The following is a 15850-nucleotide window of genomic DNA, read 5'->3' as shown; positions in this document are numbered from 1 at the left end:
GCGAATCTCCTCCGGAACGCTGAATTTGTCCTCTGCGGAGAAGAACAACAGGCCCGGCAGCTGACGAAAGTCCGCTTTGACGTAGGTTTCGTCGTCCATTACCAGGCAATGCGGCTTCGTCAGCATTTCGGTGTACAGCTTCCGGGCTCGCGTCTTCCCCATCATGTTTTGCCTTTCATCGCGGTTAGGAGCCTTCTGAACCTTGTATGTACGCAGGCCCTCCCGCTGCTTGGTCCGCTGGACGAATGAACTTGACAAATTCAGCTTATTGGCGACATCCCGGACCGAACTTCTCGGATCACGTCTAAACTGCTTAACTACGCGCTTGTGATCTTTTTCACTGACGGAGCTTCCATTTTTGCCGTTATTCACCTTCCAGTCGATGGTTAGGTTCTCGAAGTATCGTTTTAGTACTCTGCTGACCGTGGATTGGACGATTCCCAGCATCTTACCGATGTCCCGATGTGACAACTCCGGATTCTCGAAATGAGTGTACAGGATTAATTCACGACGCTCTTTTTCGTTCGACGACATTTTTCCAAATGTACGAAAAATTAACAGTGAAGCATGGCCAACGTGATCTATACACTCTTATATGATTATAAGCGAAAGCTGAAGATATAATTCCTAAAAATTAAATTTCTACGGCGTTTTTTCCGTGATGCAATTTGATGTGACACACCCTTTAATGTTCAGCTACGGTCTCAAATGTTCTGCCGACAATTTCTACGTCATCAGCGATGCAAATGAATTGATTGGATCTATTGAAAATCGTACCACGCAAGTTAAACGCCGCTCGTCTCATAACACCCTCTATCGCGATGTTGAACAGCAGGCAAGAGAGACCATCACCTTGTTGAAGCCCCCTGCGGGACTCTAAAGGATCAGATAATCCACCCGAAATTCGCACACAGCACTGTATTCCATCCATCGTAGCCTTAATCAGTCTTGTCAGCTTTTCGTGTTATTGAATCGTATGAGGCTTTAAAGAATAGATGAATAGTGCGTGGGGACTCTGTACTCACGGCATTTCTGGAGGATCTGCCGCAAGATGAAGATTTGGTCAGTAGTAGACCGACCTTCGATGAAGCTGGCCTGATAACCTCCCACTTATCTGTTTGTCAGTGGCGATAGACGACGGAAGATGATTTTGGGAAACCACTTTGTAGGTGGCATTCAGGACGGTGATTGCACGAAAGTTTTTACAGTCTAGTTTGTCCCCTTTCTTGAAGATAGGGCAAATAACCCCATCTTTCCACTCCTGCGGTAGTTGTTCTGTTTCCCAAATTCTGACAATCAGCCGATGCAGGTAACTAACCAATTTTTCCGGGCCCATCTTGATAGGTTCCGCTCCGATGCCATCTTTGCCAGTTGATTTGTTGTTCTTTAAGGCTGATTTAGACGGTGCCAGTCAACGCGCTAGTAGAAGAATCCAATCACTAGAGTCTAGTTATTAGAGCCATGTAAACACCCGGCTCCAGCTACTTGCGCAAGTATCGCACAAGTAATTGGCCACGCCAGCGAATAGAAATTTTTCTAGATACTGGCGCCAATAGATAAATGACAATTTCTTCCAAACAGTGCGTCATATTAGACATTTGTGTGAAGTCGAAATGCCAGGCAGTTTCAGTGGTGCCAAATATTTATTTGTACTGGAAGGAAAAAATCTTTTACGGCTATGGTGAAGACAATTATTAAACGGTGTTATTTGGCTTGCTCTGTAATTTGTATGTTTGTATGTTTGTAACATGTTTGTTTGTAGCGCTTTACCACATTAAAAGAAATTTAACCCCCTTCCTGTTGACCGATTGGTCTGAAATTTGGAACACACCTTTATCTCTGCAGTCATTATAAAACTGGGTATTTCATTATTTTAAAAATCCAAGATGGCGGCTGCTACAAAATGGCGGATTACATATTTTCTCAAAACCCCATCAACATGGGTATCAAATCAAAGGGCTTGACTAGTAGAACACAGTTATTCATGAGAAATGCAAATTCAAAATGGCCGCCACCACAAAATGGCGGATCACATATTTTCTCTAAACCCTATCAATATAGGTATCAAATGAAAGGGCTTGGCTAGTAGAACACAATTATTCATGAGGAATGCAAATTCAAAATGGCCGCCACCACAGAATGGCGGATTACATATTTTCTCAAAATCCCATCAACATGGGTATCAAATGAAAGGGCTTGACTAGTAGAACACAGTTATTCATGAGAAATGCAAATCCAAAATGGCCGCCACCACAAAATGACGGATCACATATTTTCTTAAAACCCTATCAATATGGGTATCAAATGAAAGGGCTTGACTAGTAGAACACAGTTATTCATGAGAAATGCAAATTCAAAATGGCCGCCACCACAAAATGGCGGATCACATATTTTCTCTAAACCCTATCAATATAGGTATCAAATGAAAGGGCTTGGCTAGTAGAACACAATTATTCATGAGGAATGCAAATCAAAAATGGCCGCCACCACAAAATGACGGATCACATATTTTCTTAAAACCCTATCAATATGGGTATCAAATGAAAGGGTTTGACTAGTAGAACACAGTTATCCATGAGAAATGCAAATTCCAAATGGCCGCCACCACAGAATGGCGGATTACATATTTTCTCAAAATCCCATCAACATGGGTATCAAATGAAAGGGCTTGACTAGTAGAACACAGTTATTCATGAGAAATGCAAATCCGAAATGGCCGCCATCACAAAATGACGGATCACATATTTTCTCAAAACACTTTTAATATGGGTATCAAATGAAAGGGCTTGACTAGTAGAACACAGTTATTCATGAGAAATGCAAATCCGAAATGGCCGCCATCACAAAATGACGGATAACATATTTTCTCAAAACCCTTTTAATATGGGTATCAAATGAAAGGGCTTGACTAGTAGAACACAGTTATTCATGAAAAATGCAAATCCAAGATGGTGGCCACTACAAAATGACGGATTACATATTTTCTCAAAACACTTTTAATATGGATATCAAATGAAAGGGCTTGACTAGTAGAACACAGTTATTCATGAGAAATGTAAATCCAGAAAGGCCGTCACCACAAAACGGTGGTTCACATATTTTCTCAAAACCCTTCAATATGGGTATCAAATGAAAGGGCTTGACTAGTAGAATACAGTTATTTATGAAAAATGCAAATCTAAAATGGCCGCCACTACAAAATGGTGGATTACATATTTTCAGAAATTTATGGAAAATTATGAAAAATGCAAATCCAAAATGACCGCCATCATAAAATGGCGCCATGTTTTTCTCAAAGCCCATCAATATGGGTATCAAATGAAGATGCTCGACTGTTAGAACACAGTAGATCATGAAAAATCCCAACAAACATCGAAACATACTTTTAATTCTACTGTCATTATAAAACTGCGTATTCCATGTTCATGTAAAATTTGATTTGGCCGCCGCTAAAAAATGGCTGAATGGTTTGATTTGGAGAGTACACTACACTATGAACAACATAATTTCGAAAAAGTCACCGCCATAAAATGGTCCACTATGTATTTTTTGCAATCCCCTCAATATTAGTATCAAATGAAATGATTTCACTAATAGAATACAGTACACCATCGAAATATTCCGAAGAAAGTAAGGTAAGAAACAAAAATTTAAAAAACACAATTTTTTTTAATGGTTTTAATGTAGAGAAACTAGGAAATAAAATAAGTAAATTATCACATCCGTTCTTTCATTGATCTAGGGCAATGATGAGATTAAAATAACATCGTGGGGTATATGATGAAACAACTAACTGTGGATAATGGAAATCCAACGTTTATTTCTTACCTAATTTTCTTCGGAATATTCTCATGATGTATTGTATTCTATTAGTCAAATCATTTTATTTGATACCGATATTGAGGGAATTGCGAAAAATACATAGTCGACCATTTAGTGGCGGCGACCTTTTTGAATTTATGTTGTTTATTATGTTTCGTGTTCTACATGCCAAGTCATTCAGCCATTTTTAGCGAAGGCCAAAATAAAATTTTCAAGGTCATAGAATACGTAGTTTAATAATGGCAGTAGAATTAAAAGTACGTTCCATATTTCAGATCAATCAGTCAATAAGAACGGGGCAATTTTCTATTAATATGGGACAACCCTACAAACATTCAAACATACATACAAACAGGTCAAGCTGAATGAAACCATTTAAAAAGTAATTAGTTGTTTGGGGACTGCAGTCATTTTGGATTTGCATTTTTCATAAATTACTGTCTTCTACTAGTCAATCCCTATCATTTGATATACATATTGATGGGGTTCTGATAAAATGTGTAATCCACCATTTTGTAGAGGTCGCCATCTTGGATTTGCATTTCTCATGTATAACTGTGTTCTACTAGTTAAGTTCTTTTATCGGATACCCATATTTATGGGGTTTTGAGACAACGTGTAATCAGTCATTTTGAGATGGCGGCCATTTTTGATTCGCATTTTTCATAAATAACTGTGTTCTACTAGTCAATCCCTTTCATTTGATATCCATATTGATCGGGTTTGAAGAAAATATGTAATCCGCCATTTTGTGGTGACGGCCGTTTTTGATTCGCATTTTTCATAAATAACTGTCAATCCCTTTCATTTGATACCCATATTGATGGGGTTTTGAGAAAATATGTAATCCGTCATTTTGTGGTGGCGGCCATTTTGGATTTGCATTTCTCATAATAACTGTGTTTTACTAGTCAAGCCCTTTCATTTGATACCCATATTAATGGGGTTTTGAGAAAATATGTAATCCGTCATTTTGTAGTGGCGGCCATTTTGGATTTGCATTCCTCATGAATAATTATGTTCTACTAGTCAAGCCCTTTCATTTGATACCCATATTGAAGGAGTTTGGGAGAATATGTAATCCGCCATTTTGTAGCGGCAGTCATCTTGGAGTTTTAAAATCATGAAATTCCCAGTTTTATAATGACTGCAGAGATAAAGGTGTGTTCCAAATTTCAGATCAATCGGTCAACAGGAAGGGGCTCAAATTTCTATCGATGTGGTAATGCGCTACAGACACACATGTTACAAACATACAAATTACAGGGCAAGCTAAATAAAACCGTTTAAAAACAGTTCCTATCGGTGCTTTATGAGAAAAATATGTGTTCTTACTGTACAGAACAAAACAAAAAAAACTGAAAAAATATACCTTTCCGGATAAATCTGTACATTTGCCAACACTGGATGGTTCGACGGTACAAGGAATATCAAATTCAATTCCCTCAACGTATACATGGAAGAATCTCCATTCGCGTTGACGGCATTGTGCTTCATGTGTTCGATTTGTGAAGCGAAAATGATAATAGACAATGAAATCATGGAAATATCAGGAAATTCATATAAAAACAGCTGATGAAGGTTCAGTACGACGTGTTTTAATTAGTAAATTAACAAGAAGTAAAATTTTTAATTCAAATTTTGACAATTTAAAACTGCCTCCGGGCCTACAAAACCGATAAAGATTAATTTGCCTCCCAAAATGGTTATCGCCACCAGATGTCGCCACTGTCATTCGTCATCGAGGATAAAGTGACAGCCAAGCTGTTCAGTTGCTGAAAATGTGTATAAACGCACAGCACCAGTCAACTGGTGATCTAAATATGGCGTGCCGTTAACGTTCAAGTAACTGGCGCCAATTACTGGTCAATGTGTAAATCAGCTATTATGTTTAATAGCATTCCTTACTTCACCTATCGTTGGGGGAGGCACATCTTCATTATTTACTGCACTAACGTAATCGCTTCCATCGTCATTTTGGTCCTCTGCCTGTACGCCATTCAGGTGTTCATCGAAGTGCTGCCTCCGCCTTTCGGTCACATCACGTTCGTTCGTCAGTATACTCCCAACCTTATTCCGACAAATTTTTCTGCTCGCGGCACGAAGCCTTTTCGGGATGCATTGAGTTTCTGGTAGAACTTTCGCATCTCATGAGAATGGTGCAGCTGTTCGAGTTCTTCACACTCCTCCTCTTCCTGGCGGTGCTTCTTTTCCCGGAAGAGTTGGGTATGCTGTCTCCGCTTCTGTCTACATCGTTCCACGTTCTGGCGGATAGCTTGACGCATCATGAGCTCCCGCGCAGTGTTCTTCTCCTGTAACTTCTCCTGCTTCAATGAGCATTTCTTTCGCAAGGGGCGTCTTGCAATGCCAGCCCGACATCGTTGGATCTTTCTCTCCAAGTAAAGGGCATTGCTACTGCCTCACTGTTATCGACAGGTTCACAAGGACAATTAGGCCAGAGGCATCTTCTATTCCGTATATATCAACGCTAACAATCACAGAGACCCTAATCTCCGGGTGAATTGCAGCCTTCCGGCATACCAATCTACGCCACTACGGACCATGAACGACAATTCGAATCGTTGTTGTTTTACGTGCTTACTCGTATGCTTAGAACTACCCACCTACCCACCTGGTGGAGGTATTTGTGTTGGAAGAAGGTACTGCGTACGGCCATATTCTTAGAGGTGGTGAAATCGATGAGTCTTAGGCCGTTTTCATTTGTGAACTGGTGTGCACTGTACATACCAATTATAGGTTCGAGCTCCTCCTCAAATCGGGGCATTGGAATCCCCGATGATGATCTTGATGTCATGTTTTGGACAGCGTTCATATTCGCATTCCAGCTGCGCGTAGAATTCGTCTTTGTCATCATCGGTCCAAATTTCAGATCAATCGGTCAACAGGAAGGGGCTCAAATTTCTATCGATGTGGTAATGCGCTACAGACACACATGTTACAAACATACAAATTACAGGGCAAGCTAAATAAAACCGTTTAAAAACAGTTCCTATCGGTGCTTTATGAGAAAAATATGTGTTCTTACTGTACAGAACAAAACAAAAAAAACTGAAAAAATATACCTTTCCGGATAAATCTGTACATTTGCCAACACTGGATGGTTCGACGGTACAAGGAATATCAAATTCAATTCCCTCAACGTATACATGGAAGAATCTCCATTCGCGTTGACGGCATTGTGCTTCATGTGTTCGATTTGTGAAGCGAAAATGATAATAGACAATGAAATCATGGAAATATCAGGAAATTTATATAAAAACAGCTGATGAAGGTTCAGTACGACGTGTTTTAATTAGTAAATTAACAATAAGTAAAATTTTTAATTCAAATTTTGACAATTTAAAACTGCCTCCGGGCCTACAAAACCGATAAAGATTAATTTGCCTCCCAAAATGGTTATCGCCACCAGATGTCGCCACTGTCATTCGTCATCGAGGATAAAGTGACAGCCAAGCTGTTCAGTTGCTGAAAATGTGTATAAACGCACAGCACCAGTCAACTGGTGATCTAAATATGGCGTGCCGTTGACGTTCAAGTAACTGGCGCCAATTACTGGTCAATGTGTAAATCAGCTATTATGTTTAATAGCATTCCTTACTTCACCTATCGTTGGGGGAGGCACATCTTTATTATTTATTGCACCAACGTAATCGCTTCCATCGTCATTTTGGTCCTCTGCCTGTACGCCATTCAGGTGTTCATCGAAGTGCTGCCTCCGCCTTTCGGTCACATCACGTTCGTTCGTCAGTATACTCCCAACCTTATTCCGACAAATTTTTCTGCTCGCGGCACGAAGCCTTTTCGGGATGCATTGAGTTTCTGGTAGAACTTTCGCATCTCATGATGATCTTGATGTCATGTTTTGGACAGCGTTCATATTCGCATTCCAGCTGCGCGTAGAATTCGTCTTTGTCATCATCGGGACTTGCAAAGTAAGGGCTGTGCACGTTGATGATGCTGATGTCGAATCCTCAATCTGCACATTCTTGGGTTGATTGGGCACCAACCAATCACTCGCTTCTGCATATTGCCATCACGATGAAATCTGTACCTAGCTCATTAGTGTTGCCGCAGTTCTGGTAGATGGTATGACCATCGCGAAATGTTCGTACTGTAGATCCTCTTCAACTAAACTGACCAGACGTCCAGCGTTACGCGGGACAGTCCCGCATTTCAACAAAATGTCCCGCATAAGATTACGTCCCGCGAAATGTCCCGCATTTGGCAAAAGAAACAAAATTGTCCCGCGACATCAATATATTTCAATATCACAATTTGATCGTGTTGATTTTCTTAAATGAATAAACATAAAAAAAAACTTTTATTTGGCAGACTGTTCAAGAGCGCTTCTAATGCATCCAGAGATTGATACGTTGAGCTGGTTTGATCGCACCGATAGTGGGCTTTTTGTTTTGAGAGTGTCAACTGGAAGTGACAGCAACAAAATTGGAAAATGATTTTTATAAAAGTCCCCTATTGATCCTCAGGGACTAACGTGAGCGAGACGAAGAGTTCATCTTTGTTCCCCTTGCTCGGTCAGGGCTTAACGTTTTAAATAAGCTGGAAGAACTAGTGTATACTGGACAGGAAGAGACAGGGTTGTTTGATGAAGTATCGTGAACAAAGCGCTGGGCGGTCTTTCGGAAGTTGGCCGGAACATGAACCATGGTCCAAGAAAAGATGTATGTCGGCGTGTTCTTTTACCATTTCATGGCTTTATTGGTCGACTGTCTCTCCATTTTGACCATTCGCCCAAAAGTTTTCTATCGGCTGCAGCTGGGGGAATGTTGGGAAGGTTGGCGGTCTTCGCGATAATGTTTATCTCCAGCCGATCCATCCTCCAGTGACCTTTGGCATATTAGGTTGATCCCAGGTTCGGCATAAATACCACATCACCTTCGCAACTTCGGGCAAGCACTTCGTACTATATATCTCCCCGTTCCCCATATGACTCGAAAGAAGGGCGGCTTGGACATTCCCTTCACGTCTGTCAGAGAAGAATCTTCTTCGAGAACTTGATGATATATTCGACATCATCGCTTACCTGCGGAACGTAAAGTAAATTTATTCCATTAAATTATCTTCCATCGCCATCCAAAATTGGTCTATTTTTTTGAATGCATTCGTTAACACTAAAATCGATGAAAAATAGATTGGAATTTTCAAGCATTCCGATCGGTAATTTGAAAAAAATTGTAGAATTTGAATCGTGCTTGCCAGGCGTAAATGCTCTGATTGAGCGAGGGATTTTCAGGCGTAAACAAAATCTAACCCACCGAAAAATCACAACTGAGTGCCGATACTTAGAATAGAAATAATACAGATCAGTTTAGACTCGCTAAACTATGGTTTATACTAACATAACGTATATACATAACGTTTTGTTTTTTGTGTCCCGCGTTAGACCTCCGACCATCTGGTCACTTTATCTTCAACACGCTTCCTGCAGCGCTACGATGTCAAACTTGCGGTTTTTCAATAGTTCGGAAAGCACACGAGTGCTTCCGATGGAATTGAGAGACCGACAATCCCACGTCCCGAGTTTCCAATCGTTAGTCCGTTTTCGTCGCCTGGGTCTGTGTTGATTAATCCGGTTCAAATCTTCTTGTGTATCGTTCGTTGCTTGGTGTTTTAGTGGGGCGGCTTGCAAGACCTGCGACCAACTCCACTATCTCGCAGGAGGACCATCTTGGTACTGCTGCTTTACGTCCCGAGTACCACCAGGACTGGGCAAAGACGCTTATAGCGGCGTCAATTCGCTTAGAGGAGCTGTTTCCGGGTTTTTGTGGCTTTTCTTGGAAACTGGCAATGCCCAATTGCTCATCCCACCACACCCTAGACAGTTCCCCTTTACCAGTGCAAGCCAGAAAAACGATCTATGACGATAGTATTTCTGACCTGAACGGGAATCGAACCCGAAGCCCCCATCTTGGCAAGCGCAACGCTTACCACTAGGCCATAGGATGAGTCGATCTTCATTCTACTGTGGATCGATCTCCATCGATGGTGATTGTTGCGTGGACGTAGTTATTCTATAACGACACAAAGATGGCCAATTGAGGAGGAACATACCATATTGTGATTAAAATTCCAAAAAATGGATATTTTATGCAGGGCCCTGTTACAAAAACAATAGATTTTTTTTTAATAAAAAATATAACTAAAAAAAGGTTAGCCGTTGGATCACAGCATTCCTAAATTATTTTTTTTGCAGAATCTTGTATTGAACATATATTTCTATATTCAATGAACCATTCTTACGAACTATATCTTTATATATAAAAATGGATTTCTGTCTGTCTATCTGTTTGTCTGTCTGATTCTGACTCGGAAACTACTGAACCGATCGACGTAAAAATTTGTATGTAGAGGTTTTTGGGGGCCGGGGAAGGTTTTTACGATAGTTCGAGACCCCTCCCACTCTCTAAAGGGGCTGGCTGCCATACAAATGAAATAAAAATTTTAGTATAACTCGAGAATTAATCAACCAAACGAACCCAAATTTGGCATGTAGAGGTTTTAAGGTGCAATAAATGTTTCTATGTTGGATAAACACTCCTCTCCCTTTCTAAATCTTGGACGGGACAAAGTTTGCCGGGTCAGCTAGTGAAATATAAAATACAAAAACTATCGAAAGTTGTAATGATTACATAATCACATTATCATCTCAACCGATACACAAATGTTTGAAAAAGTACTAATTTCACTATGGGTGGATTAATCGTAGTTTTTCATAATTCTTTTACATTACAGGCTCACCGGAGATGGCTTTTGTGCATGCACTTTCAGCTGCTGCTGCCACCAGTTTCATCGCACGCGCCTGTCGCGACGGACAATTAGCATCGTGTGGATGCTCCCGAAGCTCCCGGCCAACACAACTGCACGAAGACTGGACCTGGGGAGGTTGTGGAGATGACATGGAATTTGGTTACAAGTGAGTATGGTCGGCACACATGCGGACGCAAATTTTTACAGTTAAGCAGTAATTTATGATAGCCATTTCCCGCAGCAACACTTCTAAGCATATCAAATCAGGTTCTACACTACCAACAGACACACTCCAATACAGTTCAAGTTATGCAATAATATATCCTGTATGACACTCTATGTCAGAAACACTTACGCGTTTTCACGATACGCCCACACGTGGTGTTTTTGGCATGTGTGCTAGTAATGCGTTACCGAAATGTTTCCTTTTTCCTCATACTGCTCCTAGTGGTATCCCGCATTATGTATCCACCATAACAGCCATACTTCGCATATTCTGCAATCTGTACAATTTGCATTCGCGCAAAAAAAAATCAGAAACACAAATTAGGATCATTTGTGTAACACTGTTTGACATCATTTGATCTGACTTCCAAAAAGTTAGTTTTTCCGTTGGCCTATTTGCTACTGTTAGTGTGAGAACAAATGGCAGCTTGTACCTTATTTAATTATAACATCACTGGAAGAAAAAAAATCGTCTACTGAACAATGCACCTGTTTTGGTTCAGAATAGCAAGAAAACTTTCCCAACTAAGGGTACATAAATTACGTCGAGGCGTCTCTCATTTCGATACAAATTTGTTTCCGTTAGTAGTTATAATCAAATTCACTTTCTTAATTTCAATTTGGTTTGACGACACCTGATACGTGTCTTTCATGATTGATGGTCGAAAATATTAGGAAAATGACGATAACTGAAAGGAAAACTTCAAAACTAACTTTTCCAGATTTTTTGAATATTTTGTGTTAATCAAGGTAGGAGTAAGCAGGAGGAGTTCGGCGATGTGAGTATGATCAACATGAACTCCTGACATCACAACTGGGTTCAATCCCAGCTGATGGGACCAATTGTTATACCACATTTCTAAAGATCAATTCTTTGGCGTGATTTCAGTTGAAACAAAAAAAAATCAGGTTCAGGATCCGGATTAGTCTGCCTGAATGATATACTACAAAAATATTCTTAAAAAGAAAAAGAAGAGTCTCCGGCTCTGGTACTATTTTGTTTTTTGTAGGACAATGTAGTTCGATATTCCGTAAGTTGACTAGACAAGGTCAGTCACAACCTATGAACATACTTCGTGTGGTTGTCGGTTCATTGGTTCTTTGGACGAATACTGGCTAATATCATTTTTTGAATTGCAAATTGAAAATGGATAAAAGCACTGACCAGCGTGCTTACATTTAACTTTGCTGTCAAAATGATATTGAGTGTCGGGCACTTTTAACCCTTTCACGACCACGGGGACGCCGATGTCCCAAGCAAAAATCATGGATTAATTAAATATTCACGTAACCATTGTAAATTATTTTTTTATTTTAATATTTCGGAATGTACCTTTTTATTATTTTTACTGGCAATACATAATAGCGACCATAGGGACATATTTGTGCCATAAATTTAACAAAAAAAAAAAGGTAAAAGTTTTTTGAATTTTTAGTATAAATTATGTTTTTAGGGTGCCTATTGATTCATAACATATAGCTAAATTGATTTAATAAGGTACCGTAACCTTATGGTCCTGAAAGGGTTAAACAACGCTTTGACCGCTCTAAAAATCGTGACGGCGATATACATTCGAAAAATTTCAAACTGATAATCGGAAAGATAACTGGAATCCCCAACATATGTTCATTGCATTTTTCATGAGGATTTGTGCCTCCGAATAGGATCTGAAAGACTGGTATCGAAAAGGTTGTATATCAAGCGAAATATTTGTCTTTTCGCAGTTTTTCATATAATTATTCATTCATTGCACTTCAAAATAAACCTATCGAACAAGCATGACTTATCAGCTAATTTTCATCTTAAACACCTTTTTAGACATTCCAAAGTCAAATATCAGAAACCTTTGTTTAAACGATTGCAGCGGATGTCCAGAGGGTTATTTATTTGTTTATTTAAGTTACTAAGTCGATCAGCATTCATTGGATTTGATTTAATGGCAGGCTCGTCCTATCCCTCCAATTTAGGCGTCGAAGAGCATATCGGACCAACTACTTTCGAGTTCGTTCAATCCGGTTCATGTGAACTGCGTGATACAGAGCCCAAATAAGCACTCCTCATACTCTGAGACGCTATACACGTCCTCGAATTGATTTGAGATGCGCCTCAAGAATAATATAGAATACGCTTTGGCCACTGCTGCGGCGATAAATTTCGTTAATTTAAATTTTCGGTCCACGAGTATCCCGGGGCCCCTTACTGTGCGTATACGTTTCAAACTTGTGTTCCATAATCTATAGTAAAAAGTACCAGGTGTTCGAAAGTGGCGTAGTGTAGCAATCTACAGCTTGTCGGTTAGAATACATTCAGCCGTGCTGCTTAGCATAAGAAATCTATTGCGAGACAGTCAGGACAAAATATTGTGGAGAGTGTCCTGGTACTTCACAGGTTCCGCTAGCGATAGAGTATTTCGTAAACTCCCTCGGCCATCCATCTTTCGGCACGGTTAGCTTACGATTGGGTCTACCCACATGATTTTACAGAAAATGGGGCAATTAACTCTAACGTTGCTCAATTTCGGGCTTGCGATCGACAATAGAGTTTCTTAATGATTTCATGTTCCCAATTGTCAATCGAAGCTCTCCACTGGCTGAGGAAAGAATCAGATACGGGTTCGAAACATAAACACAGATGGGTAAAAACACAACTTCTGCAACAACTATTATAAAAAGGACGCAAGATAATAACCAAGTTGAGACGGAAAAATTTCTTCTACGTTAGTGCCATTAAAGAAGACAGACGTTATTTATCTAGTGTAAGATCCTAGTCCTAGTCCTAGTATACTGCCTTGAGAAAATCCGGACCGAATTTGCACTGGAACAGAGAAGTAATCTCCGATCTTCATCTGTAATCATCCTAATCTGTATTTATACAGATTTTTCAGACTTTTTGAAACCAAAAATCCTTTCAGAAGAGAATCATTTCTCATACCAAAAACATTCTAAATTTGGCTCCATTTTCTTGATTAGTTCTCGAGTTATACAGAAATTTGTGTTTCATTTTATGGCGGCCGCCCCCTTAGAGAGGGAGAGAATTGTCAAACCACTATAGAAACATTTGTTACCTCCTAAAATCTTCATATGGCAAATTTGGTCTCATTTGCTTGATTAGTTCTCGAGTTATGCAGCCTCCCCTCCCTTAGAGAGGGGGAGGATTGTCGAATCACCATAGAAATATTTCGTGCCTCCTAAAACGTCTACAAGTCAAATTTGGTTCCATTTCCTTGATTAGTTCTCGAGTTATGCAGACTCCCCTCCCTTAGAGAGCGGGGAATATTTATTACTCCCTAAAACCTCCATATGTCAGATTTGGTTCAATTTGATTGATTAGTATTCTGGTCGCGGACTTAAAAACAACTTCATGACCATTTTTCAAGCGTTGAGAATTCTTCTATCTTTGAATTGTCAGCTTATTATGTTACTGTAATCGGCATAACAAAACTACTTACGTAGCGCATGTAAACAAGCAGGCCATAGTAACTGTGTGAACTTCCATTAGGGAAGTGTTGTGTCTTTGGAAACTCATGTTTCCCAAAAATGGTGTTTTCGATTATTGTGCATTTTTTTTTTTTGTCAAAAAATTGACACTCTGAGACTTAGCCTTTTTTCGAAATACTAGGCAAATCGTATGGTTTAGGGTGCCAATAAACATTGTCATCTCCATTTTTCATACGAAACTGTGTACGAAATGTTAACATATTGAGGACCGAACATTTTGGGGCAAACTTGTACGCTTCGTTTGTTCGGATTTCACGAATGAGATCGTTTCCTTCGGCGTGGATGAGACGAAAGCGAGCCATCGGTAGGCCATGTTAGATTCCTGGCAGACCAAGGATTCAACCACCAAGTGTAGAAAACACGGGTTATTTCGCGATCCATCCGTAATATACGGAACACGTAAAACGAGAAAACTCGTGAGCGGTCCGCGATGTGTTAATTTACACGATGAAATACCAAATGAAAAATATTATATTAGCTCAATCGAACTTTATTTACTAGTGTCGCAGATTTTAAATATTGAGGTTTTTGGAAAGTGAAAAATCACCCAAGGGGGAAAATCAGGGTTTTCAAAATAAATTGTTTGATGTTTGAATGTCGATCTTTGAAAAAAAAAATTCCAAAAAACAGTAGATCTCGACATTTCATGAAATTTCAAGACATTTAGTATCAAACATTTTTTTTCGGAAACACTATTTTCATGTACCACAATTTGATTTTTCATCTTCTTCTTTTTTGGCTTTAGGAGGCTTCAAGTTTCGCAGTTCATTCGCCTCTTTGGTGATTTTTCGATTTTCGAATAACTCAAACTTTGACCGCTTTGCGCCACTCTCCCTTAAGTTCGATTGAGCTGAAATTTTGTATAGGGTGATTTTCGAGGTGGTGAACATTTTGTATGGGGTACTTTATGAAATTTTAAGGTCGTTTTTTCCCATACATTCATTGGCATCCCCAGGAAACACATTTCGGTCCCCAAAAATGCATGCGGGTACAAAAGTATCTCCGGCTTGCATGTATTGCATTGTCGATTTCCACATGATCATTAGTTTTGAAGTCTGTATTAGGGGAATACATTCCGATCTGCAAAAATACATGCAGTGCCACCGGCTTGCATATGTTTGCAATGCCGATTTCTACAGGCTAGTCGAAAATTTCAATTATTGAAATAATGGTACTCGGGGGGTGAAACGAACAATTGCCAGTGCACAATGGTCCAGGAGATGCATTTAAATGGAAATTAGCATTTAGAGTTTGACAGTTATTCTCTAGACAAAAACCTTCTTAGACAAAGTTGTTACTCATGATAGAGCGCTCGTTTTTATGATGTCAAAAATAGGGTGACCAAATTTGTCGATGAAATAAAAAATCTAGCTTTCTTATTTTTATAGATAGAGGTAAACATAGTTCGACAATGTTGTAGCTTCAATTATTTGAGACATCTTTGTAGAACAAAGTTTTTCTCTATCTCTTGAAATAACCGATATAGCGCCTTTTTTTCTAAGTTACATTAGGGTCA

General features: G+C 39.6%; 1 protein-coding gene across 1 annotated transcript in view; it reads left to right on the top strand.

Moving 5' to 3' along the window:
* LOC129776385 (protein Wnt-5) overlaps positions 1-15850 on the top strand; it is a 110946-nt gene that overhangs the window by 87355 nt on the left and 7741 nt on the right. The window contains exon 4 of the mRNA XM_055781985.1: positions 10597-10777. Coding sequence (XP_055637960.1) covers positions 10597-10777 — 181 coding nt within the window. The remainder of the gene's footprint in view (positions 1-10596; positions 10778-15850) is intronic.

This window comes from Toxorhynchites rutilus, chromosome 3 (assembly GCF_029784135.1).
Source record: "Toxorhynchites rutilus septentrionalis strain SRP chromosome 3, ASM2978413v1, whole genome shotgun sequence".
Taxonomy (NCBI): Eukaryota; Metazoa; Arthropoda; class Insecta; order Diptera; family Culicidae; genus Toxorhynchites; species Toxorhynchites rutilus.
The sequence above is the reverse complement of the archived record's forward strand: the minus strand, read 5'-3'. Positions and strand labels throughout refer to the sequence as shown.